The sequence below is a fragment of the Mauremys reevesii genome, linkage group 12 (assembly GCF_016161935.1).
Source record: "Mauremys reevesii isolate NIE-2019 linkage group 12, ASM1616193v1, whole genome shotgun sequence".
Taxonomy (NCBI): domain Eukaryota; kingdom Metazoa; phylum Chordata; order Testudines; family Geoemydidae; genus Mauremys; species Mauremys reevesii.
In genome coordinates, this window is record NC_052634.1 from 15,654,570 (window position 1) to 15,682,168 (window position 27,599).

The 27,599-nt window shown below is 48.9% G+C and overlaps 1 protein-coding gene across 10 annotated transcripts in view; it reads right to left on the bottom strand.

Annotated features, from left to right (window-relative positions):
* ST3GAL4 (ST3 beta-galactoside alpha-2,3-sialyltransferase 4) overlaps nt 1–27,599 on the bottom strand; it is a 157,899-nt gene that overhangs the window by 41,273 nt on the left and 89,027 nt on the right. For 5 of the 10 annotated variants that reach the window (XM_039496157.1, XM_039496145.1, XM_039496152.1 and 2 more), the window contains one exon: nt 24,878–24,953. The exons of 1 other annotated variant lie outside the window; for it this stretch is intronic. Coding sequence is in view for 7 of the 9 variants with exons in the window: in XM_039496145.1 (XP_039352079.1) it covers nt 24,878–24,953 (76 nt within the window). In the remaining 2 variants the exon portion in view is untranslated. Of the gene's footprint in view, nt 1–3,396; nt 3,416–18,126; nt 18,231–21,973; nt 22,296–24,877; nt 24,954–27,599 lie in introns of those variants that run through there. 4 more of the 10 variants (XM_039496147.1, XM_039496149.1, XM_039496148.1 and 1 more) reach the window with 3 other exon arrangements.

The following is a 27,599-nucleotide window of genomic DNA, read 5'->3' on the forward strand; positions in this document are numbered from 1 at the left end:
ATGAAAAAAACAGACAATTTTAACAAAGCCAGTAGTAAGAGACATCGCTCACCATCCACTATTTTGGATTGCCCAGCCCGCAACCAAGCAATTATTTTAATATGAACAACAGTGTAGAGTATATTCGACGACATAACCCCAGTTTGTAAATGCAGAGAATTCTACTATTGCAGGTATATAGATCAGCTACCCGAAGGCTGCAACCAACAAAGGTCGTGGAAGCAATCTAGACACAATCATTGCAGACTAGGAGAGCTTTTCATTATTACGGACACCAGGAAGTGTGTTTTTGTTGGGTTTTACCTCCTCTTTCACCTCTGTTTCACTTACGTCTCCCTTGGGGGAGAAACGGGTCAATTTCTATTTGGTTTTCAGTTGTGAAGCTTCAAGGGATTGATTTTCTACTGTAACAGAAAACAGACGTGTCATTTTACGTGTTTCCTTGTATTGTGCTGTGTCATTCCACTAGGAGCATTCAGACACACAAGAGACATCACACACAGATCTTTAGAGTTACGGCTCCATGATCCTCAAATCATGGATTCCTTCCTCCCGCTTCGCCAGCGGCCATGTTCTCTTTCCTCATCGTATCTGTTTATTATGGGATTACATTAGGCATCTGCGGGGTTTGGGAAATAGGACATATTGTAAGTGCATCTTTATTAGTGGAACTTTCCTGATGATTATTAATTTTGCATTATTGTAGTCTAGAACAGCTCCATAAGGGATCAGGCCCCGCTAGCCAATATTCATGCATATAATGAAAAATTCATGCATATAAGGAAAATATAATCCATGCATACAAGGGGAAAACTGCCCCGCCCCAAACCAATTACAATCTTAATATCTGACGAAAGAGACAGACAGAGCCCAAGGGAACAGAGACACAATGATTCTGAGCTATTAGAGTTGGGAGTTGGATTAAACCTCATTTAAACTGGGAGGTGCGACTGCCAATCCTCATTTTAAGATAGCGGCAAGAGACATGTAATCAGCCCCTCTTCTAAAACAAAGGCATATGAGAGTCCACCCAGGAGCTAGAATTAGGTGCGTGGAAGGTTTGGTTGAGTTTTGTTTTCGGGGTATGGGGGTGCGTGTGAGCGAGTGAGAGAGATAGGATGAGCTGAAGAAGCAAGATCAAGCCAAGCAGACAGAAACAGATGGCTGATAATGTGGCCCTGGAAGAAAGTTGAGAAAACAGCTCTTTGGGCTCAGTGCTGAGTGGAAGAAGGCTTGGAACGGTAAACCAAGGAGCAGTCTCCTGCTGGGTGTTTCCTACTGGGTTCAAGGAACGAGGATGTGGCACATCCTTTGTAAATCAACAAAACTGCGTCAAAGAAATACCTGACCCTCCTCAATTTCTCCTCCTATCTGAAACAATCTATAGCCTATCAGGCTTCAAATTTTTTGGCCAACTCCTGGATAAAACGGGGTAACATCACTGTTTGGATGACCGTCACACCTCATAGCCCAAGACCTGGATCAGGACCCCATCGGGCTAGGCGATGCACAAACACAGAACCAAAAGACAGTCCCTGTCCCAAGAAGCTTGCAATCTAAGCATAAAGCAAGAGACATCAGATGGAAATAGATGGGGGAGAATAAGACAACTGTGAGGTAATACTGGCCAGCATGACGGGCAGTGGCCTCGGCACACCCACGGGCCTCACTAATTTAAAGTTTTTTTGTAGGCATCGTGGCAAAGGAGGCGGACACCAGAGGACAAGATAGCGTAACTATCAGCACTCAAAGCAGTCCAGCCAGCTGCAGCATGCAGGGACCTTGGCAGACACTCTAGCACACTCCCCATCCATCAGCTTTTAAAAATTAAATTAATACACCTACACTCCTGCAATGTTGCTATGTGCTGTTAAACAGCTACTGTGTTCCACCCCAGAAGTAGCTTCAATTCATTGGTGGATTAAATCATTCTAGCTCGGGATTCTCGGGAATGAAAGGCACTAGGAAAAACATCAGTGGATTTATCTAAGGACTTGTCTACTTTGAAAGTGGGCTAAGCTAAACAGGAACAAGACATTCTTATTCTGGGATAAAAGTATCCAGACATGGGGTTATTCTAGAATAGTTGTTCCCAAACAATTCATGTGCGGACAAACCCAAGTACCCCATGGACCGACACAGGCCAAAGCATCAAGGGAGACATATTGTGCCTGCCTCTCCAAAACCCACACGTGGGTGTATAAATGCAGGTATGCAGGGGTAACGTTATTTTGTGGCCGCAACTCAGGCCCTGTCCTTTGGGAAATCTGCCCTAAGTTCAAACCAAACATAAGGATTGGCTTTCTATCGTCTCCCTTTCTGGAGTAGTTGATAGTCCGAAGCAGTGAATTTCAAAATGTCAAAATAGCATATGTGAGATACCATTACATAGGTGCCCAGGACACTATTGTATGCCTGATTGATTAGATCCCTCTTAAGAGGAAGGACAATCATAGAATGTCAGGCTTGGAAGGCACCTCAGGAGGTCATCTAGTCCAACCCCCTGCTCAAGGCAGGACCAGTCCCCAGACAGATTTTTACCCCAGTTCCCTAAATGGCCCCCTCAAGGATTGAACTCACAACCCTGGGTTTAGCAGGCCAATGCTCAAAACACTGAGCCATCCCTCCACCCCTTCCCATCCAGCAGTTAGGGTGATAGACTAAAATTTGAGAGAGCAGGGTTCAATTCCCAGCTCTAACGAAGGCGTTCTGTCCAACCTTGTGTACATCACATAGGCCACATCTGCACCAGGAGAACTTTACCCTACCGCTATGGGTACACTGGGATTCCGGCAGCACCGTAGTCCAGTCACAGAGCAGGACCCCGTTGTGCCCGGTGACGTACACACACAGAACAAAGTGATGGCATGCTACACTAGCGAAGTGCTCCTAGTACGGACGTAGCTTATACTAAGCAAGCTGCACTTTCACCAGTTCCCTTTCCCCTGCAAACCAAGTAAGCAATACCGACAAAAGTGCCCTCCTGCTGGTACAGCCGCATCGCCGTCAGGCGCTTTGCTTGCACAGGCTTCACACTTCTTCCCGCCCCTGCCCGACACAGCTATGCCAGCAGAAATCTGCAGTGTAGACACAGCCTTAGTCTCTCTCTGGCTTCGTTTCCCCACCTGTATCCTGGGGATCAGAGCACTGGGGGTGCGTGAGGCACTCAGATGCCACAGTAACGTGGCCCGAGAAGCGCTGCAGAGAGAGAAGATTGAAACAGCCAGAAATGCAAGCATCCTATTGGAGTTTCTGCCCACCAGTGACAGCACAGTGCTCCCCTGGGTAAGAGGATCACTCCAATATTAAAGCCAAGCCCAGTTTTTTTCTAATAAACAAAAATCCCTTTTGAACCTGGCAGGGTAAGAATTGCTTGAAAATTGTCGTCCCTCTTACCATAATCTCCGGAAAGGTTCCCACAGCCTCAGCCCTCCGCTATCAAAGCCACGGTGGTCAGTGCATAGCTCCCATTCTATATTCGCTGGGTCTGCAGCTCCAGGCCCAGAGCACTGTCGGGCCAGAGAGGGGAGGAGCGGGCTGTCATTTTCAATCATGTTCTGTGGCTGTGTCCCTGCTTCTGTTCTTTTAAAAGCTGGTTTGGGGTGGGGGGGAGGAGAGCTGATCAGCTTGCTAGGGATGGGCACGTCTGACTAATAAAGGCTTCCACCGTGCAGTTACACGCACAAATCAACAGTCTCCTCTCGCTGCAGTGGCTGGAGCGGTGCCAGCTGAATACAGTTACCTGGAAAAGGGCGTGGGGAGGGAGTCTGTCATGTCTGAGGTGGCCATTAGCCACAAACTGAGGGCACTGGATGATAACAGCAGGGCAAACACTTGGGCTTTCCTGCTCTAGAACGTGCTGCATGTTGTTAGACAAGGGGCGAAGGGACCTGCTTGTCTGAGCATGAGACTGGGAGCCGGGAACTCCCGAGTGCCATCCCTGGTTCGGCCACAAAGGGTATGTCTCCACTAGAGTGGGAAGATGCAACTTTCCCTGCTTGAGGAGACAGCTCTGGTCCAGCTAGTGTGATAACAGAACATAGCCAGAGCACCACGAGCAGCGCGAGGGGCTAACCGTCCTGAGGCCGGTGCAGTCCAGGATACTAAGTACATACTCAGCATAGTCAGCCCCTCCCGCCACTCATGCTGCAGTAGCTACGCTCTATTTTTGGTGTCCCCTTGCTCACGATGGGCCTGATTTTCAGTGACTTCAACTGAGGTACTCATCCTCTCCACCAATCTGACCTCATGTGCTCCTTGCTAGCCAGTGCAGGGCTGGCTTTATGAACTGCGGGGCCCAATTCGAATATCCAGCAGCGGTCTGGGGCTTCGGCGGCATTTCAGTGGCAGGGGGTCCACTTCGGGCCTTCCATGGCACGAAGGACCCCTCACCGCCGAAATGCCGAAGGCCCAGAGCGGACCCCACCCCCGGCCGCCGAAGACCTGGAGCGGATCCCCCTGCCGCCAAAATGCCGCCAAAGACCCAGTGCAGACCGGGTGAGTAAAAAATAAATTAAAAAATTAAAAATGCGCCTAAGGTGCGGGGCCCGATTCTGGGGAATCGGCCTAAAGCCAGCCCTGAGCCAGTGCATGCCCATACACCACACTGGCACCGCTCTGAAGAGACCACCTTGTTCTCCAGAACCTCCACTTTCATATCAACATCTCTGCAGTGGTAATGGCTGCATAAAGCCTTCAAAAATATAAGCAGAGCATAACCAATGCAGAGATGACTCTGCAGCCAGTCTAGAATAATAGTTCAGAGGCGTGACCTGCCCCATTCTTTGCAGCGTGGTGTTAGCTCTGACGGGCCATGCGAACTCATTATCATTCCTCCAGTAAGAAGGCAGAGGAAGAGAGTCACTGATCTGCACCATTTACTGCAAGCGGTGTCTCATTTTCGTGCCACAGGTGAGTGGCATTTGGGAGATGCCACTACTTCTTTTTCTTCTTCCAACCACAAAGGATCCAAGCCAGAGAGAACCCATGCCTACCGATAGTGGGCAGGAGGGGGGCAGGGAAGGGCAGAGTGAGGACTTCAGCAGCATGACGGAGCATGCTCAGTACAAGGCAAGCAGCAAATCAGAGGGGAAGGGCATGTGCCCCTTCCCCTCCTCCCTTCTGATCCAAGCCCAAGGAGCCTAGCTGGGGCCATGGGCATAGTGAAGCAGGGAAACCAAGCCCAAGGAAAGCAGCGGAGGTCAGAGTACATCTGCACAATCTACAGTGAGCAGCATCTCCATTTGGCAAATCACAGGGGGTGATAAATAAAAATAAATAAAATATCCTTTATTATGCTTGGAGAACCACCACCTTCCTCCCCAGACCCAGTCTGACTCCCAGATACAATCCCCCCATCCCAGTTTTCCCCTTCTGTAAAACTGGGGTTGATGATACTTCTCTCCCTCACAAAAGGCTGCACAACTTGACCGATGCTTTGAAGAGACAAGTATTCAACATTTTTTCTCTCTCGATTCTCTTTCATCGGGTTAGTTTTACTCTTCTCAATTCTGTTCCTGGGTCAGCAACCGCATCCCCACTTGTGGCATTTACACTTCACCCAGGATCTGCTCCACATCCATTTCCTTTCTTGCCCTTTGATTTCCAGTGAACCATGATTTATCCCCACCAGATGAAACACCATAACTTCCCAGCCTACAACAACAGCTCGTCGTCCTGTTTGTGCTCATACCACTGTACTGGTTTTATGGAAAGCCAAGAGAGCAACAGAACTTCCCTCATCTTGGATGCCTCAGAACAGCCAAGGAGACCGGATGAGGAGGAGGAACCAGGAATGTTCATCCTCAGATGTTGCTCCTCTCTCCGGATTGGTCATTGCCTGCCCGACTGATGAAGAATCATCGAATCATAGAATCTCAGGGTTGGAAGGGACCTCAGGAGATCATCTAGTCCAGCCCCCTGCTCAAAGCAGGACCAATCCCCAACTAAATCATCCCAGCCAGGGCTTTGTCAAGCCTGACCTTAAAAACCTCTAAGGAAGGAGATTCCACCACCTCCCTAGGTAACCCATTCCAGTGCTTCACCACCCTACTAGTGAAAAAGTTTTTCCTAATATCCAACCTAAACCTCCCCCTCTGCAACTTGAGACCATTACTCCTTGTTGTGTAGAGCTGGGAAAGCACATGGAAAGAAAACACACACATACACACACACACACACACACACACAAGCCAACTGATAACAGCCATCAAGTGGTCACCAGCAGTGGATCTGGAGACACCTGACAGGGAAAGGAACAGGAACAAACACCCTGGGATGCCAGCTCACACTTGCGTCCCCGAGTTGTCCTGAAGACAGCTATGGTGACCATGGTTCTCTCCCTAGGGCAGGTCCTGCATGGGCAGCAGTGCTAGCTAACCCAGCAGCGTGCCTCAGCCCCAGACGGGAGCTTCCCTTCACCCCACAAGGCACGGCTAGCTCTTCACGCTCTAGTCGGTATCTATGGAAATCGCCAATGAGGGGGTACTGCCAGTGCCAGCTGTGGGGTGCAGGGATGGGGGCTGTGATGTAAACATCTGACTGGAAACTGGACTAAGACATTATTTCATGAAGGCCAATAAGCAGCCATCGTAGGAGAGAGAGAGCCTGGAGCACTGGGCCTGGTGCAAGAATTGAGGCCGGAACCAGAGGCTGTGAACCAAAGTCAGACCATGTATTAAAGCAGATGGTCACAAGATCACTGTCCCGTGTACGAACTGGCAAAGCTGCTGGTATTTATCTTGGCACTAGATATTTACATAAATATATTCCAGCTAGTACTAGATTGGGACGTATTTGTACAAGATAAAATGGTCTGACAACACAATGAAGAGGGCTGTTTATTCAAACTGCCAAGACCAAGGAGAGGTAACAAGCAGATGTCGGGAGCTACGTAAGGTGAAGTGTAAGTTGTGCCTGGTTAGCTGTTTGCTTTGGCCTATAATGTCTGGGTTCTTCCCCTTAGTTCTTTGTGGAGAGCCCTGCTGCTGACCGAGCCGTTCCTTGCCACGGGGCACTCAGGTGTTAGCGTACCTGTAACCATGGAGCCAGAGTGCTAGGACTGTGTCTTGGAGGCAATGAACCTGGCCTGGTGCCTTTGGCACTGAACTGTGCTTTATGAGTAATATCGAAGCCTGAAGAACTAACTCGCTGCCCTATCTACTAACAACACTGAAGCTTCAAGGACAGACTCACTGAGCAGCCTGAACAGCACTACAAAGGCAACGACTTTCCAGCCGCCAACACTTAACCACACTGGGTAGTACTCTCAAGGGCTGCTGAACCAGCCATCTGCGTAGAGCTGGGAAAGAACACACACACACACACACACACACACACACGCCAACTGACAACAGCCATCCAGTGGTCACCAGCAGTGGATCTGGAGACACCTGACAGGGAAAGGGATCACAGGTGACAGCGGCATGTGAAGTGTAGGAGGACAGGGAATTACGGAAGATTTTGTTACGGCCTAGCTTAGGCAGTTTTGCTTTCTCAGCGCCCGGTTATTGTAGGGCATGACATGCTAGTTCCCAACCTGCCATAACCGGTTGGAACCGCTGCGTGGAAAGCCCCTAGGCTGTTGGCCAAGGAGGGCGGCCCCGGAGGGTGGAAAGTCGCTATTGCATTATGCATAAGCTGCTTTGCTGCTGTTTATATAAATATGAGCATGATTTGTGCTTGCTTTTGGACTCCGTACCAGGCCGAGCTCCGGGGCGCTGGGTTCCCCGCCTCCGTGACAGCAACGCTTGGAGTCCCCGTTGCAGGTGTGTCACTTTACCTTCATTAAAGCCAATAACTCACACTGTGTGTGGGCCTCGTTCTTGCAGAGCACCTTAGGAGGGCCTACAGCCTCCACAGAACCCAACATGAAGATAAAATGCATCCAGCTTCCAGACTCGGCTTCACAGCTGAATTCAGGATGCACCTGCCGGCACCCAGCCTGCAATCAGCATGGAAAGGGACAGTTGTGGGGGAGTTGCAAAGCACAGCCCGGCATGAGGATGGCGCTGATTAAAAGCCTTCATTGCATTTCCCTTCCCATCACAATAAACCAAAAAGGGCTGTTAAAAAATACTGCTAGGATCTCAAAGCCAAGAGAGAGCCAGACAGAGAAAGACGCAATTGTGCCAATGCCAGGGGAGTGAGGTGTCACTCGCTCAGTGGAGATATAATCACAGACCCATAGGGTTCGAAGGGACCACAAGGATTATCTCATCTAGGCTGCCAAGCTGCATGATTTGTTGTGTCTAAACCCTCCAAGGCAGAGGGCTATCCAGCCTCCTTTTGACAACCTCCAGTGAGGGAGCTTCCATGACCTCCCACGGCATCTCTTCCACCGGCCTACTTTGCTTACAATTAGGAAGGTTTTCCTGAGATTTAATCTAAATCTGCCACTTGTCCTGCCCACTGTAGCAAGATAGAACATTTTTTTAATCAAGGGAAGGAATTAATTCCACGTTCACTTACCCGCCCGGCCGCTCCCGTTCCTCCTGCACCAGTTGATGGAGACATTTCCAACCCTTTGCCGGCACTCCCTGCTCTGCTTTACCTGCCTCTGATTAGCTGCGTCAAAGGAAACGCAGACTCCTGAGAACCAGTTGGCTTAGCCCCCAAAATCAAGAGATCGTGTGCACGGTTTAAGTGCACAATGTATTTTGTTGCTAATCCTCAGCAACTAGTTTTCAATATGGATTTAGAGCAGGGGTTGGCAACCTATGGCACGCGTGCCGAAGGCAGCACGCAAGCTGATTTTCAGTGGCACTCACACTACCCGGGTCCTGGCCACCGGTCCGGGGGGCTCTGCATTTTAATTTAATTTTAAATGACGCTTCTAAAACATTTTAAAAACCTTATTTACTTTACATACAACAATAGTTTAGTTATAGACTTATAGAAAGAGACCTTCTAAAAACGTGAAAATGTTTTACTGGCACGTGAAACCTTAAATCAGAGTGAATAAATGAAGACTCGGCACAGCACTTCTGAAAGGTTGCTGACCTCTGCTTTAGAGCTTTGCCACTGAAGGACTCATACCCTGGCCATTACAAACAGCCCCAATGCAACAGAAGCTCAGTCACTATTCTCACTGAGGACGGTCACCAAGGCCGTGCACGCGTTAAAAGATCACATACAATGAGTCTGTGGCAGAACCAGAAATGTTACCAAGCTCCCCAGGAGACCTGACTCTCAGAGCCACACCTTACCTCACACCATCTTTCTTCATTATAACTTCACTGCAAGACCAAGCATAACGGGAAAGTTAGCAGTGACGGACCAACCCCTCCACACACCGACACTCACACAAAGGGCCCGATTCTGCCACCCTTACTCATGCTGAGTAGTACTCACTTGTGTAGTCCCATGAATTTCAACAGAACCTCTTGCAGTTCTACTGAACACGAGTATTGCTGGCAGACTCCGGCAAAGTCTACAGTAATCACAAAAGGAAGGGAGAAGTTCCGGCCAAGCCCGTCTTCACCCGGGGAAAAGCTCTCAAGTTAACTCCAGTGTCAGAGCTATCCTTCGAGAAAACTCTCTCTATTGTTTTTCCATTTAGTGAGCAGTCGGAGACATTTAGCGCTCCCGTCGTGTGTCCAGTTTACAAGAAATTGGAAGAGACCTTTACAGTGCAGCTAAGGCCTCAGCAGAAGAGGGAACATTAGGTGAGACATGTCTAAAAAAGCAATTAATGAGCTCCCATAACTCAATTAGGTACCTGTTAGACCAATTCTAAATGAAAAGGCAATGCCTCCTCGTTCACCTATGCTCTAGCCAAGCCTAGTAAGTGCTCTTGTATCATATCCAATTGAGAGTATATCACTTCATCCTCGGATATAGCTGAGATATGACCGAGACAGAAAATACACTGGTGCTTTGCTAGACTCGGATACAATGTTATTACTAGTTTAGAGACATACCAAACAATCCAAGATCAAGTAAAAGCAATATAATCATACAGCCTGAAAATATGCCAATAATATACATAACGGGTTGACCTGGGGGATCAGATTTATCAGTAAACATCAAGTTCACTATACGCACACAAACCAATGAAAAGAATATTCCCACTGATGAGAATCAAAATTTAAAAAGAGGCAAAGAAAGAAACATGCTGCTTGAGAACGTATGAGAGCTCGATTTAAAGCTAAAATTCTGACATGTGATGATGACAGTTGGGTTTGAACGGTTATAAAGCTTTAACTTTTTGAATCTCAGCATCTTCTGTCGTTAAATAATAACTGTCTGACCCCTCCATTGTCTGACGCTCCATAAATCCCCACAACTGAGAGAATTTAAAATCAATACAAATCTTAAAAAAAAAAAAAAAAAAAGCTTAAAGCAATAATTTTGCACAACTGTGACCATTTTAAAATCAATCAAAATAAAAATAAATGCTTAAAAATCAATATTATCTGTCAAGCTCAATCATAAAAATTGAATTCTGACAAGCCTAATCACGGGCCACATACTCAGCTGGCGCAAACCAGCATCACTCCATGCCAATTTACATCATCTGAGGGTTTGTATATTACCCACCCACAAGCAAAGTGTCTAAAGTTAGCCACGTAAATCCACATTTCGCCATCTGTTCAGTAGTCGGAGCACCCACAGACCACCGCTGTCAGATGGGGTGCGGAAGTTTTGGGAACATATGCAGCTAGAAATTACAATCATCTCTCACTGTTCTTGCTGTGATTTTTTTGACAGTCTCAATCACTAGACATGAGAGCAGGGAGCAGAGAAACATCAGCGACCATCTTGAACTGTCAGAACAACAGATTTTCTGCATAGGAGACCGAACGCCAGAGGTGTAAGCGAAAGCCATTTCCATGCAATAGGTTTCTGCATTTCAGCCGCCTCCCCCCTGACTTTCCTGAGACAAGCCACAGACCAATTCAACAGCCCGTCCTTAAACGCAGCATGTCCCTTTCATACTAGCCCGACCTAGTAGTTCTGTCTGACCGCGCTCTTTTAGCCAAACCGCGCCTAGCAGTGCGTTTTGGGGACAAGAATCAAATTGTTTGGTTGTTTAATCTCTCGACAGCAGGAAGAAACGAGAATGGAGGCTGCAGGCGCCAAGGCAGGAACTAGGAGTGACACGGGGAAATGGAGCAAAGCAGAATTTTACACTCGGCATAAATCAGATTGCCCAAGAGCGAGAGGCATCAGGCAGGGGAGGGGACACCTGCGGGAACCAGGAGATGCCACCGTCACAGAGTAGATTCCAGCGGCCAAAGCGGCAACCGTGCAATCCAAACACAACCAGAGCGCAAGTGTGATCAAAGAGCTAATTAAAGATAATTAGCTAATTTGTAGGCGGGATGGGGGCAATTATAGGGAATTAATTAAGTGAAACAAATGCATGGCTGAACATTCTGTATCCCAGGGACTATTTACTTTTCAAAACATTCAAAGCAGCTGAATTTCACACCCAATCCCAACTCCTACCATGATCCAGTGATGCGCAGTCCTCATTCAGAGCCACAGCGCTCACTTCTGCTTAGCTCACCCTGCGAGCCAAGTGCACTTTCCCCTCCAACGTTCACCGGCCTGCAGCGCTGGCTTTGGTACCATGCGACACCAGCAGGCTTGGAAACCAATGCAACTCATTTCCTTCAGCAGATCAGGCCAGTCCCGGTGACAGAGGCGGATGGCCAGTTAGTGCCCTGGGGAAAGCGGTAGTGAAGGAGCTGGGAGCGTAATGGGAAGCCTGGAGGAATTCCGCATGTGGGTGACCAGCAAGGTCAGCTGAGAGTCTGGCTTCAAGTGGAGAAGGCCATGTTTCAGCTCCTATTGTGTGGGAAGGAGGTCTGCTGCCTCTGAAAGTACAACTAGGGGGCTGGAGCACATGACTTATGAGGAGAGGCTGAGGGAACTGGGATTGTTTAGTCTGCAGAAGAGAAGAATGACGGGGGATTTGATAGCTGCTTTCAACTACCTGAAAGGGGGTTCCAAAGAGGATGGATCTAGACTGTTCTCAGTGGTAGAAGATGACAGAACAAGGAGTAATGGTCTCAAGTTGCAGAGTGGGAGGCTTAGGTTGGACATTAGGAAAAACTTTTTCACTAGTAGGGTGGTGAAGAACTGGAATGGTTTACCTAGGGAGGTGGCGGATTCTCCTTCCTTAGAGGTTTTTAAGGTCAGGCTTGACAAAGCCCTGGCTGGGATGATTTAGTTGGGTTTGGTCTTGCTTTGAGCAGGGGGTTGGACTAGATGACCTCCTGAGGTCCCTTCCAACCCTGAGATTCTATGATTCTAACTCCTCTCCAGTACCATGCAAGGAAAGGAAGAGTGCTCAGGGTTCAAACCATCTGGGAGACACACACCAGGAGAGGAGGACTGTGCGATCTGTGAAACAGTCTGGTTGGGTCCTGCTACACTTCAAGCTTCAATACCGAAATGGACCAAGAAGTGTTTAATGCCACTAAGAGGAGCTCATAGCTTTACTGGTACATCCAGGGGAAAAAAGACTCCACTAATGCACACACGGCTCCTGCTCGCCACACATCTGTTGCATTGATTCAGTCTGTAGCACTAAAAGGTACTGTTGTTTTATCTCCCTAACCTTTTGATTGGTACTTGCTAGCTATTTAAACAAGAAAACAGGGAAGGACTGAACCCAATAGCAAAGCACTATTAGCACATGTCAGCACAGGAATCCTTTGCCAGGAACAATGTATCCATAAGGGACTGGGGATGGGACGGTGCAGAACAAATGTAAAAGTTCCTGACTAGAGAGAACTCCGACATTCATTACAGTCTTGTTTGGCTACAAACAGCCAGCCCAGACAGAGCCACAGTCTGGGGGGAGATATGCAGCAGCCCTAGCAATACTAACACTAATCTCTTGGGCATAGCCCAGCCAAGAAATTAGCACTTAGGCATGTAGACAAACAGCCGAGAGAGGGGACAACAGGGCACATGCGACAGGAGATTTAACCCTAGGGGGTTAGAAAGGATTTAGGGTGCATCGTCACTAGGAACAAAGGTGTTTTCTTACTGCGTGTGAGCTAATGCACGGTAACAAGAGGTAAAACCCTAGTGAACACCAGGCAGCGTGTGGTTTCCCCACACATAGTAGCAGGTCGAGGCTGTTGTCAGTTGGCTTGTGTGTGAGTGTTCTTTTCATGTGCTGTCCCAGCAGGTAGCTGGCTCAGCAGACTGTGATAGTACTGCACAGTGTTAAGTGATGAAGGGTGGAATATTGTTGCCACAGTAACATTGCTTAGGCTGCCCAGTGCCTCTGTCCTTGAGCTTCCATTTTATCACTATTAACAGCAGATAAGGCAGCCTCGAAGCTACTGGTGCAGTTCGGCGGCAAAGGCACTCGGCCAGGTTTATTGCCCCCTAGGCACAGTTTTAGTGCCTGGCAGCAAGGATTGGTTCAGTCCGCAGCGGGAATTTCTGCTGTCCCCAAGGCCACACAAAAGATTATGTTGAAGTACCCCGACCTTTATAGGCTAAAACAAACAACTGGAATACACAACTTACACACCACCTTACGTATTTCATGATGTCTCTTTGTTACCATTTTTTGGTTTTGATATTTTGGACACAACATTTTTATTTATGATGTTATTGAAGCATCTTATTTTGTACCAAACTAAAATGTATTTGTCATCATCATCATGTTCCTATTACTCCTCTGGCGTTTAGGGCAGTGACGAAGCTCCTCCACTCCTGTGTGTTTCTGGCAAGTCTTTCAATGGTTCCCCAGCTGTGCCCCAGGTTTTTCAGCTCGGCTTCCACAGCTTTTCGCCATGTTGTTTTCGGGTAGCCTCATTTTCGCTTGCCTTCAGGTGTCCGTCTTATTGCTACTCTGGTGACAGAATCAGTTTCCATCCAAAGCACGACTGATCCATCGCCAACACCATCTGCCAATGTCCTCTTGGCTGCACTGTGTCAATAGATCTTGGTTTGAGATTGTTCTGGGCCAAAAGATACAGAGGATTTTTCTGAGGCAGGTTGTATGGAATGGAGACAGTTTGGACATGTCATACTTTCTCATTCCCCAGCATTCTGCACTATAAAGTCGTGTTGAAAGTACGCAGCTCTGATAAACCTTGAGTTTGGTTTTGGTGTTGTATTTTGATGATTTCCAGACTGTATTTAGGCTCCTGAAGGTGTTCCTGGCTTTACTGATTTTGTTCCAGATGTCCTGGCTTGGTCCACTGTCCTGGCTGATGGTGCTGCCCAAGTATATGAATGTTTCTACTTTGGTGAGAATATAATCCTCTATCCATACTGGTGATGGCGAGGCAATATTAAAGGTCATGATATCGGTCTTATTGCGTTTGATTTTCAGTCCAATTTGCTGGCTGAATGTGCGGAGTCAAATTCTTTTTTCTTGTATATGGTGTTGGGTTGTGATAGGAGAGCGATATCATCTGCAAAGTCCAGGGATGAGAAAGGTGTCCATTTAATGCCTCTTGGCATGTCTTCTGTTGTACACTGCATTATCCAGTCGATGGCAATGCTGAAGAGGATTGCAGACATGACACACCCCTGACATACTCCTGTTTTGACTTCAAAACTGAGCTCACTGTGATCAACACAGCATGTAAAGTTGAAATAGAAGCTTTTGATGACATTGATTATATGGAAACGAATTCCATGCACCCGCAGAATGTGCCATAGGCACATAAAATCAAGATCTTCTTCTGCCTCCTGGACGTTTGCTTCCTCTTTGGGTGGCTCCCTGTTCAGCAATTCTTTGAAATGCTCTGTCCAGCGCATTTCTTGTTCTCTTTCGGTTGTTAATAGGTGTCCTTGTTTGTTCCTGATGAGAGTGTTCGTTGGTGTCTGCCATTTACCACTGATAAGCTGCATCATTTTGTAGAAGGTTCCTTGTTTACCATGAGCAGCTGCATCCTCTGCTTATGTTGCCAGATCATCAATATGATGCCGTTTGTCTGCTATCACAAGGCGTTTGACCCCTCGGTTGTGCCTTGCTATACTACTCGTGGTATTTGTCCTTTAGCTTCTGGGATTTTGTCTCAAACTTTTTTCTTCAGAGCTCATCTGGTTTCTATGGTGTTCCATGTGCTGGGTGTAATCCACTCCTCCTATTCTGCCTGTAGTCTAGACAGGCTTCACTGCTCTGTTTATAAATTGCTGTTACTTTGTTCCACTTGGTGTTGATCTCCTTATCTGCATTCCCCTCCTCTTCATCCAGGGCTGCAAGTGCCTGAAACCTGTTCTTTAAAAGCAGCAAAGAATCCTGTGGCACCTTATAGACTAACAGACATTTTGCAGCATGAGCTTTCGTGGGTGAATACCCACTTCTTCAGATGCAAGTAGTGGACTACTTCACCCACGAAAGCTCATGCTGCAAAACATCTGTTAGTCTATAAGGTGCCACAGGATTCTTTGCTGCTTCTACAGAACCAGACTAACACGGCTACCCCTCTGATACTGTTCTTTAACTGCAGAGTGAAGGCTTTCTGTGTTTCAAGGGACTTTAGCTTGTCAATATCATAACAGCTATGTCCCTTGTTTGGTGGACCCACACTTCTCAGTGTTAGCTTGAGTCTTATTTTGTACTAAATTAAAATGGATTTGTACTAGCTAAAATACATTTATGGAAATATTTAGTGCCTAGTACACTAGCAACAACTTTGCCAAGTTTAAGGCCAATGCTGAGGAGGTGGTATGTGGAAGGGAAGGTCTGTAGGAAGCATTTTATATTTGCCAAGGGTGTTGGGGTAGTTTGGGGAGGGGGAAGAAAGGGTTCCCTTTCCCCTTCTTAGAAAACAAACTCCTTTTCTAGTCTTATACTCAGTCAAAGGGGTGTGTGAATTCCCTCTCTCTCCCTATAGGCTCGTATTACAGTAGGAGGATGAACTGTGCTTTTCCACAGGTAGAAAGAGCATGAGAACAGTCTACTTATTACAGCAGAAGTAGCCACACCTCCTAGCAACTTCTAATCCCAGCTGTACCCTTCATGTCTCTGACTTCAGGCCCCACGTTTTGGATCACGCTTCCAGAAGTGCCCACTCATTTTGGGTGCACCATTGGAGGCATCCAAGGGCTAATTTGCAGAGACTTTGAGCACCCACAATTCTGACCAAAGTCAGCAAGAGCTGAGAGTGCTCAGCACTGCTGAAAGTCAGGCTCCAGGTGTCTCAGGTTGGGCATCCAGAATCAGTGGCCACTTCGGGCCGTAAGCCCTCTTTGCTTCAGCTTACCAGTCTCTAAAATGAGGATAATACCTACATCACCAGGCAGAGAGAAGGAGAGTGAGAATTACTGTTTGTAGAACGCTCTGAGATCCTCAGACAAAAGGGCCACGTACACAGTTTCATTATGTGATTTGGGCACACGTGAGAACATGTATTGCCTAACCAATATATCACCATCCAAGGATTTAGGGGACGTGATTTAGGGTCCAAGTAAAAATCCCGCCACTACATCTTGAGTAAAGATGACTGGAAGGCTTAGTCATGCTCTGAGGACCTTTCACAGCCAGTTTTCACTGAGAAGTGACCGCACCTGGCAGGAGAAGTGAATCACTAGGTTTAGTTATTGGTGCAACATTTTCACAGATTATTTTCACTTCTGTATGTTATTGCATGCATTAAACAAACATGCAACGTTTATATCTGTACAAAGGGCTACGTGCCAGTGGCCACCTCTATAGCATAGAGAAGTAAACTGCATTATTCTGTTGTAATTTTCAACCCTCCTACAAAGTCTCGATGAACTGGTTTCCAAATCAGGAAAGCGACAATCATCTATATGCCCAATTTTCAGAACACCTGCTAATAAAACTACCACCTTCCTCGCTGTTGTTTTCAAAGACTCAGATTTTAAGACGAGAAGAAACCATTCTGACCCTTTATTTAGTCAGTCGTCCTAGCATTTCACCCAGTGATTCCTGCATGACGCCCATAACTTCTGGCTGAATTGGAGTGCAGCTTTTTGAAGATTTTAAGCAATGGAGGATCCATCACATCCCTGGGAAAATTGTTCTAATGGTTAATCATCTTTGCTGTTAAAAATCCACACCTTATTTCTAGTCTGATTTTATCCACTGGATCTCACTCTGCATTTGCTAGATTAAAGCATTCTCCGCTATCAGAAATCATCTCCCCATCAAGGTGCATAGAGATTAAATTACCTCAAACTTCTTTATTAAGCGAAATAGATTGAGCTCCCTTAGTCTTTCACTGTAAGGGAGGATTCCCAGACCTCAAATCATTTTTGTAGCTCTTTTCTGATCCTTTTCCAATTTGTCAAAATCCTTTTCACAGCATGGACGCAGCCCTCTAGTACTGAACTTGCTTGTATATTTTTACTACTCAAAGAGCAGCCATCATTCTACAGTTTTCTGTTCACATCTTTCAGATTCAGGACAATAACAGAACCAGAACGGGTGAGCATGCACGCAGCCTGCAAGTCTCCCCTTTGCAATAAGCTGCATCAACTCTGCCTCACACCATCCGAACTGCCTCTGAAGAAAGCAGACTCCTAGGAATTAAATGCTGCAATACCGAGAAAACAAGCTCCTAACAATTCCAGAGCTGCATACATCCAGGCTAGTAGATTTCTCCCTAATTCTCTAGTAGCCACTCTCACAAGTGAAAGGAGTTGGTGAGTGGAATTCACTGCTGTATAACAGCAAGGGGCAGATATACACAGAGGGGGATCCGAAGATGAACAGAGGCTGCTTGGTTTAATCCACTGGAACATTCCAATGCTGGAGTGCTGAGGCTAACCCTGCACCGCAGGGTGAAGGACACAGATGAGGCTACTGGAATGGGGATCTGGTCTCTCCAGTCTCTGTGATTCGATAACTCCTGCACGGGGGGCGGGCACTGCAGAATAACTGGCTCTCCCAAAGGTGTTCACTCCTGCTGCCAGTTGTAAAAGCACCTGGGCAGGTGGGAGGAGCCAATGTCCCATTTACCTTTCCTGACAAATTCATCCCAGGTACAGGCAGGCCAAGCTGCTCAAGTGTGCCTCGTTATTGACCATGTCCCAAGTCAGACACCCAGTTACCGAGACGCCCCAAATCGCTGGTCACCTTCTAAAGTCAAAGTCTACAAGCACCACTGTCAACAAGCACAGCTCCTTTATAACAAAACCAAGTAGTTCTAATAATAAAAACCCATCTGAGCTTACCTCACACGAATCCTGAGCATTTCCCGAGTCTGCCATGCCTTCAGATGCTGAGCTCAATTTCCCAGGTCCTAAACTAGCTCTGCAGAATGGCAAGGTGGCAGCTCCTGTTTGATTAATTAGTCTGTTGTTACGTTTCAGAGATTGGAATGTACCCACGTCTTTCTTTGCACGATAATTGGACCTTGTTATTAAGACACAATTTGGATTTTGTTGCTATTCTCCCTCTGCTATATATCCTACCAGGGATGTATTTTTATATATTCCCATTGCACACGCGTAGGATTGTTAAATTTAGTTATTTAGTCAGGACGGACACCCAGTGCTCCCCAAACAAACCACAATTCTTTGTTTCCCATTCACCCCGTTTGAGATAACATGTGGTGGGGTAGCCGTGCCGGTCCCCGGATATTAGCGAGACAAGGTGGGGGAGGGAAGTGCGTGGCTCGAAAGCATCTCTCTCTCACCAACAGAAGTTGGCCCAATAGAAGCTGTTACCTCCCCCACCTTGGTTCTGTGAGCGTTACAGAAGAGGTGATGCTGTAGTGTGGGAGCCAGCGTGGGACCCCAATTCCCTGCCCGGACCTTGGGCCAGATGTTCAAAGGCATTTAGGAGCCTCGGGTGATTTTCAACAGTGCCTATCTGCCTCTTTAGAGGCCTTAGAAGATCTGGCTCTTACATCCCTCTCTGCCTTGTTCTGTATCAAGTGGGGAGCTAATACTTCCCTGCTCGTGGGGGCGTGATGAGAAGGCACTTCCATCTAATGGCCAGACCAACCCTGGTCTCTGGGACAGGGTATTCAGGCTGTTTCTCATTCCAGCTCTGCCAGTGTTTACATACCTGCTATTGACTGCGGAGGGACTCTACCGAGTGGGTTTGGAGGATCAGGGCCGTTATTAGGACTCCAGCCAGGGAACATTAAGCAATGAGTGGGAGACACGTGGAATGTGATTTTCAGGGCAGGGCCACTCAGAGGATCCAGGGGGCCTGGGGCAAAGCAATTTCAGGGACCCCTTCCATAAAAAAAAGTTGCAATACTATAAAATCCTGTATTCTTGGGGGGGCCCCTGCAGGGCCCGGGGGAAATTGCCCCACTTGCCCCCCCACTCCCACCCCAGGGCGGCCCTTGGAAAAATAAACATTTAAAAACCTTCCACATCTCGGCACAAACCCAGTTTTGAAAAAACGTCTTTTCAAGTCACCTTTACAAGGTATCACTGGTTCTCAGCATCAGCTTGTGCTAAAAGGCACTAAAGCTCATTAAAAGGGCCGGCCAAATATTTTCCGTCAAGACTTTTTTTGGATCGAAAACTAGGGGTTTTTAAAAAGCAGAAAAAAAATCATGGACATTGTCTGTTTTCCTTCAAAATGTGTTGTGGTTTTTTTTAATTGAAAAGCTGAAATTAGTCTGCCAAAACCTGAACATGGTTTGGGGTTTCAGAAGTGTGTCGCCAAATATTTGCTGCTTGCTGTGTTTGATTGTTTAAAGAAACAATAAAAAAATTCTGCTAAAAAAAAAAATCCCAAACTTTTGAACCACCTCAGCTTGTGACCAAACGCCTGAGCCCATCCAATCAGAGATTTTTCCAGGTTTCTGATACTCTGCTGGCTTCCTTGACTCATATCTGTCTCCATAACTTTGGGTTCATTTAGGTTAGAACATAAGAATGGCCATACTAGATCAGACCAAAGGTACATCCAGCCCAGTATCCTGTCTACCAACAGTGGCCAATGCCAAGTGCCCCAGAGGGAGTGAACCTAACAGGTAATGATCAAGTGATCTCTCTCCTGCCATTCATCTCCACCCTCTGACAAACAGAGGCTAGGGACACCATTCCTCACCTATCCTGGCTGATAGCCATTAATGGACTTAACCTCCAGGAATTTATCTGTTTCCTAGAGACTGGCTCCATGGAGTCCCTCACAAACTGGAGACAGTTACTGTGGGTTTGTCTTTAGTATAGTTTATGTACATACTCCACGAACTGAGCATTCGAGCTTGTTCCAGAATCTGGGATGAGCCTACGTTGTGAAATCTGAAATGCTCAAAATAGCACATGCATGTGAATGGACACAGGGTGCTAAAATTAGATTAACACATGGGGTCTCAAACTGGGAGTCGGGACCCCTCAGAGGGTCACGAGGTTATTACTGGGGGTCGCGAGCTGTCAGCCTCCACCTCAAACCCTGCTTTGCCTCCAGCATTTATAATAGTGTTAAATATATTTAAAAAAAAATTATTTATACGGGGAGGTCACACTCAGAGGTTTGCTATATGAAAGGGGTCACCAGTACAAAAGTTTGAGAACCACTGAATTAACCCTTCTGGAGCCTCGGGGAATGCAGAGGCCGGGGGGGGGTCTCTCTCTTTGTAGGGTTGGGAAGGAGGTAGGTGGTGTAGGATATTGCTCTTCTCATGTGATCTCTCCCCCATGGTTCTCTTGGCTCTATCATTGTTAATCTAAAGTGGCTAATTTTAAATGAAGCTACCCTCCCCTGACATGAATCTCCCTGTGGCACTGAAATTAAATGTAGACTATAATTTGGCATTTGAGAAGTGAAAGGGATGGTAGCCCTAAGGGAAAAGATAACAGCTTGGCTCTTTGTGTTAAATAGCTGTTTGCAAGCCTCAAACTGCTGAATGAGCTTTAGGGTTGGGAAGGCTGTGCCTCTCCAAACAGCCTGGCCCTACCCCCATCCGACCCCCACCCACTTCCTGCCCCCCGACTGCCACCCTCAGAATCCCCGATCCATCCTGCTCCTTGTCCCCTGACTGCCCCCCCCAGACCTCCCAACCACCATCCTGGGACCCCATCCCCCAAGAACCCCCCCCGCTCCCTGTCCCCTGACTGCCCCGACCCCTATCCACCCCCCCGCCAAGTCCTGACAGACCCCCAGAACGCCCACAATCCAAACTCCCCATCCCCTGACCGCCTCCCCCCAGAACCTCTGCCCCCTTCCCTGTCCCCTTACTGTCCCCGGGACTCCCTGCCCCTTATCCAACCCCGCCGGTCCCAGCCCCCTTACCATGCCACTTACCCCGCCTCTCCCCTCTCCCAGAGCCTCAGCGCGCCACGCCCAGGAGCGTCCCTGGACAGCTCTGCTGCGGCGTTGCTCCGGCGGGACCTGAGGTCCTTCCACTCGGCCACAGCTCGCAGCCCCACCCCCCTACCACGTGGCTCTGAGCGGGAGCAGCTCAGGCCCCACTGGAGCCACGCCACGTTAGCTCTGTCCAGGGCCGCTCCTGGGCGCGGTGCGCTGAGGCACCGGGGGATGGGGGAAGGTGGAGGTAGGGGGAAGCCTCCAACATTCTCAGGGGGGACCCTGTGGGGCCTGGGGCAAATTGCCCCACTTGCCGCCCCCCCGGGCAGCCCTGTTTCAGGGCACTGAACGCCCTGCCACTCCAGATGAAGTCACTGGGAAATGCAGGTGCTCAGCACCTCACAGAGGGATCTCAAGCTGGGCTCCCCAAATCAGAGGCCACTTTTAAAAGTGTGGCTGATTAGTCCTTACCAGGCGTAAACTCTTTGGGGGTAGGGTCATGGGCTAACAGACCCTGGCACACGGGTCATACTCAAGGATTAGGTTAGAGAATGACTAATTTAGCCCTTGGATTGGGGGGGAGGAGGGTCTACAGAGCACATACAGAGACCTGGCCACCTGACGAAAAGCAGATCGAGGTGATCCCTACTATAAAGCTGCCCCTCCCGCACTACCTGGGGTTTTGTAACTGCGTGGATTTCCTACAGCTCCAAGCCAGGGTCTGGCCTTCACAATCACCATCCCATCTCCCTGCCGCCCACAGCGATCCCCTGCAGCACTCCTAGACAGACGTGTGGTTTCTCCTACCTGTGGCTTTCACCACCTGCACCTCAAACACCACTAATCCTGAGGGATGTCCTCTTAATCGCCGCACGCCTCCAGCCAGGCAGGTGTTTACGCAGGGACTCCGGTTACCTTGTCTCTCCACCTGCCCCTGGAGACTCCCTTTGTGTTTATCACTGTTGCCTTGTTGCCCTGTTTACAGGCTGGCCTGTACGGCTTTGGGAGTCATCCACTGGGGATATTTCACAGCAGAGAGACACACACAGCGATTTGAACAGGCCTGTGTGGATTGGCCGCAGCAGCTTGTCTGTAGCAGACGGGCGGACACGACCCCCCAGTTCCGGATCTGTGGACCAAGGATGCCAAACATTTATCCTCCCCGCAAAGAAGGAACAGCTGGTGTTTAACCCTCACAATGCTGGCATTCTCCAGCTTGTAACGCAACGGAATACTCGGGATGGCAGCAAGAGAGATTGTTACTGAGCTGGGTTTAAGCCCTGACAGAAAAGCCTTTACACTTAACACCGCATGCCTCAGGGATCAGAAAGACACACGCCAGATCAGTTTCACTCCGTGGGATGGCAGGAGATAGCTAGGTGGGAGCCTGACCTCCAAGCAAGTTGGGAACCAGGGACTGAGCTGAACTTGCCTCAGTTCAGAGGGAGAGGGCTGGTGGCAAAAGAACCAGGAGGCCCGGCCAGCTCCAAGGAAGAATGCTCCCATCCTGAGTTCACAGCCCTTCTCCCTGATGCTACGTGAGGGTAAGAAGGATGCTCACTGGGTGGAACCCAGGAGATTTCTGTGGGGAGGGAATCAGCGACACCCTAAGGTTGGGCTTTCAAAGGTAGCGTCTTCTGGAGAAGCATCAAGGAGACAACATTTATCCCGGAGTAGTTTATATGGGCAAGCGGCAGCTTTAATAAATGCAAACTTACCCTTTAAAGAGAACAAGTCAATTAAAAAAAAAAAGATATTTCTACTGTCCCGCCTCATGTCAGGTACATATAATTAAACTGATCTGGCAAGAACATACATCTCCTCCACTCCTCCCAACCTTGTACAGGTTTGAGTCAAGAGTACACGATGCTGCTTACAGGTGTCAGGAAGTCAAAACATCCTTCCATTGCATTTCATTGCTAAGTTAATTCCCAGAAGATCGCAGCTTTCCAAACCAGAGATAAATGCTAGGACCCTTCATGGATCACATCCCTCCTCTCCAAGCCCAACACACCCAGACCTTACATTCATTCTCTTTTAAGGAGAAAGAGGAATACCCAAGTCATCTCCACCTACCCTTTAGACTCCTCTCTCTGCTCACAGTTCTCAGTGCACTACGTCACATGTCAAAAGCAGGGGACCTTCCCCAAAATAACAAGAGAGAGCACTCCCTTATACCACCTCCACTTGGGTGGTGGTGCAGGCATCAGCTAACACAATTGCACAGCCACAGACATGGTGCATTTCACCCCTTCTTGTGAGCATTTCATCTCATGCAAGCAGCAAAGAGATCCAGTACGAGGGTGACCAGATGTCCCGATTTTATAGGGACAGTCCCAATATTTGGGGCTTGGTCTTATATAGGCATCTAATACCCCCCACTCCCGATTTTTCACACTTGCTGTCTGGTCATCCTATCCAGTACAGACTAGCAGCCGTGTTAGTCTGTATCCACAAAAAGAACAGGAGCACTTGTGGCACCTTAGAGACTAACAAATGTATTTGAGCATAAGCTTTCGTGGGCTACAGCCCACTTCATCGGATGCACAGAATGGAACATACAGCAAGAAGATATTTATACATACAGAGAACATGAAAAGGTGGAAGTAGCCATACCAACTGTCAGAGGCCAATCAATTGAGATGAGCTATCATCAGCAGGAGAAACAAAAAACAACTTTTGAAGTGATAATTGAGATGACCCATAGAAGGTGTGAGGACACTTAACACAGGGACATAGATTCAAATAGTGTAATGGCCCAACCATTCCCAGTCTCTGTTCAAACCTAAGTTAATTGTATCTTCCAGAACGGAAGGACCCCCTGCTGCCGAATTGCCGCCAAAGACCCAGAGCAGAAGAAGCTCCTGGGGCCCGGGCCCCATGAGAGTTTTCCGGGGTCCCCGGAGCAAGTGAAGGACCCTACTCCAGGGGCCCCGAAAAACTCTCCTGGGGGCCCCTGCAGGGCCTGGGGCAAATTGCCCCACTTCCCCCCGCCCCCGCCCCGGCAGCCCTGAACAAGATTCGTGGTTTACGTTTCCCAGCAAGTCACTAATCTGACCTGAAATTGCATAGAACACTCACGTATGCATCCTCAAGGGGCAGCTCTGTGATCCTGTTACTCAGAAACAGACCATGCAGCCTGCACAGAATCTGACTACACCCCACACAGAGCAAAACATGTAAAATCACTTTCACGTGGAACAGGCCGGGGGGGGGGGGGGTGTCTCTGCGGTCACATGTGAACATAGCCGTACCTGCACCAGCGGGTCAATGCATGGGCATTGGATCAAATCCAGGTTAGATCAGCCTGGAGTTCGGAGGGAGGGTTGAGGGCAGGGCTGGCTTTCACGCCCCACAGACCCAGAGCCCATGTTTGAAGAGGATCAAAAGTTACTGGAAGAAAAGCATGCGGTTGGGATGCTCTCTTTGCAGGACATATGGGTCTTTGTTCCAGGTAACACAATTACTGGCTATTCCCCAGTGCAGGGGTTCTCAACCCAAGGGGTCCATGAACAGGAGTCATGACCTCCTGGCCCTTCCCATAGCGTTAAGAGAGAACAGGGTCCCTTACAGAACCACTGTCCTAGCACTCAGCGCACACAGTGGCCAATAGTGACAGCTGAATCGCTCTGCCCTCCTTTCCTTTGGAGAAAAGTAAAAGAATACAAGGAACAGTTGGGGGGGGTGGGGTGGAAAAAGGACTCTACTTACATCCGTCCCCTCATTCCAAAGCCGAGATGGCAGCACCTCCGCAGGGTGGGGCTTTGCAATCCCACTCTTCCTTCCCCTATCAAAGGAAGACAAGAGACAGAAGAAGGACTTAGTACAGTGGCATATGGGGAATTGTTACTCCTGGGGGAATTCTGTGCCACTGCAGTGCACAGAATTCATGTCCTCTGTAGATTTCTTTGCTTCCCTGCAGAAAACTGACTTTCTGACAGGGAAGCTGCAAGAGCAGTCATGCACCATTCTCTCTAATAGAGAGGCACCCAGAACAGCCGGTGGAGAGGTAAAACACTGTGGGGCTGGGGACACCCCAGCCAGTGACTCCTATCCTGAGCCGGGATCAGCTGCTAGTTCCGGCTGAGCTGGAGGCAGGAGAGGACAGGACTTCCTCTTCCCCTGAAAGGAGTGGCTGGGGCTGTGTTAGACCTCCCCCAGCTGCAGGAAGCACAGCATCCACCCCTGCTTCTTGCCCCCATCGCTCCTCACCTGTGGGAGGAGGGATCACTGTACCAGGAGCTGCTCCCTCATCCATCTAATCCCCGTGTATCCAGACCTCCCATACCCAGACACCCCCGCCAAGCCTCACCCCATACCCCAACCCCACTGAACCTCAACCCCTGCATGTGGAGCCCCCTGCACCCAGACCCCCTGCCTCCAGAGCCCCACCTCTTTACCCAAACTACCCCCACTGATCTCCCCACCCTGACGAGTCCCACCTCCCTGCACCACCCTGAGCCCCCACATCCAGACCCCCATGCCACTGACCTCTAACTAGCTGTACCCAGACCCCGACCCAGCCCCACTCCCTCAGCACCCAGACCTCCCAGCTGAGCCCCCCACACCCAGTCCCCTCCGCTGAGCCCCAACCACCTTCACCTGGAAGCCCCTGCCGGGTCTCATTGCCCTACCCGCAATGAGCCTCTGTGCATCCAGATCTTCCCACACCTTGACCCCACATTGAGTTGCCTGCATCCAGATTGTCCCACACAGAACCATCTCACCCCACACCTGGATCCCCCCACACTGAACCCCTCCACACTTGGATCCTGCTTGGTTGAGTCTGCCTGCCCCACACCTGGTGCAGAGGCACAGGGCCCCAGGGTGTTTCCGGGGCAGGCCCAGGTCTTGTGCTGTGTCAGGGTCGGGTGCAGCCTCACCGCTGAGTCTGTGTCCCAGGGGTGGGTGGTAGGGGGGCTGCAGGGTGATCTCCCACTTTCATGCAGCCAGTGGCCTATGCTCCCCACTGCCATGCTGGAGCCTCTGCATTTATTTATTGACAAATAAAACTTGCAGAATTTTAAAATATTGTGAGCAGAATTTTTAACGTTTTGGTGCAGAACCCCCTCAGGAGTAAATTGTGCATCACTTAATTGCTTCTTGAAGTCCATCTACACTACCCACCAGATAGGCGGGTAGCGAGCGATCTATCGGGGAATCGATTTATCGCATGTAGTGTAGACGCGATAAATCGATCCCGATCGCTCTTCTGTCAACTGCTGAACTTCAGCTCGGTGAGAGGCGGAAGAAAAGTCGACAGGGAAGCCACAGCCGTCGATCCCGCGCCGCGAGGATGCAAAGTAAGTAATTCTAAGTCAATCTAAGATACGTCGACTTCAGCTACGCTATTCTCGTAGCTGAAGTTGCGTGTCTTAGATCGATTCCCCCCTCCCCCTCAGTGTAGACCAGGCCTTGTATTCAGAGCCATTAGAACCCACTGTGCTGAGTCTGGGGAGTTATAGGACACGAATGTCCCCATGCATCTCACCGCACACCGGCTGAGCTGTGAATTCAACCTCTGAACAGATCATTCCCCCTCCATCTCTTCCATTGCTCCTGCTACCGTGATCTAGTATTGTTCAACTAAGAGCCATCCCATCAGAACCCACACGCAGGGCTTGTAATTTCACCCTGGACGATGCTACCAATCCCAGCTCTTGAGCAGAAACAGAAGCTGCTACTTGAGATTAGCAGGGGGGCATCTGGTGCCTGAAACTCAAAGCCATTTGTGCTGCTGGTGAGATGCAGCATCCCCACCCGTAAGCAGCAAGCTGCAAGACTCACTGACTGATTTGGAAAATGTCCAGCCCGGGATGGCTTAGCCTAGTCTTCTCAAGAGGATGTTTACGTATATTAATCTGTCACAGCAATAACTACACGTCCTGCTGTGCCTCCTGGCTGCTTAGATTCCAACAAACAGGGCGGGTGCTCTGCCGTACCTAGTTCATCAAAGGGGCACGGCACATTTAACAGCCCCAAGGAAAAACAAATTGAACTGAATTTCCTGGATTCTTCTGGTAAGTTTCGGGTCTTGGCCCGTGGGGCTTCCTCTAGCTGACACAGACCTCTGCTGCTCTGGGACGTTTAAGAGAGGATATAAAAGAACCAGATCCTAGGCATAAAACTTTACCCACACGCACCCCTCCTTTCCCTGCACCCACAGGCTGCTCTTGCGGAGACCTGCAGGCCCAGTCCCGGTGCAGCGTCTGCTGCGTCTCTGGTAATGTATTAGCATCTCAGTGCATGGAGCGTCAGTGATGCTGTGTGGATCCTGATGCTAAGATCCCCCCGCAAGGCAATCAGTTAATAGCCATGGCACTAGAGAGGATGGGGACCTGTCCGGACTGCTGGCCTCAGCTGATTGCTGCTTTTATGGAACACAAGGTTCCTGGTCAAAGAGTCTTGTGGCACCTTATAGATTAACAGACGT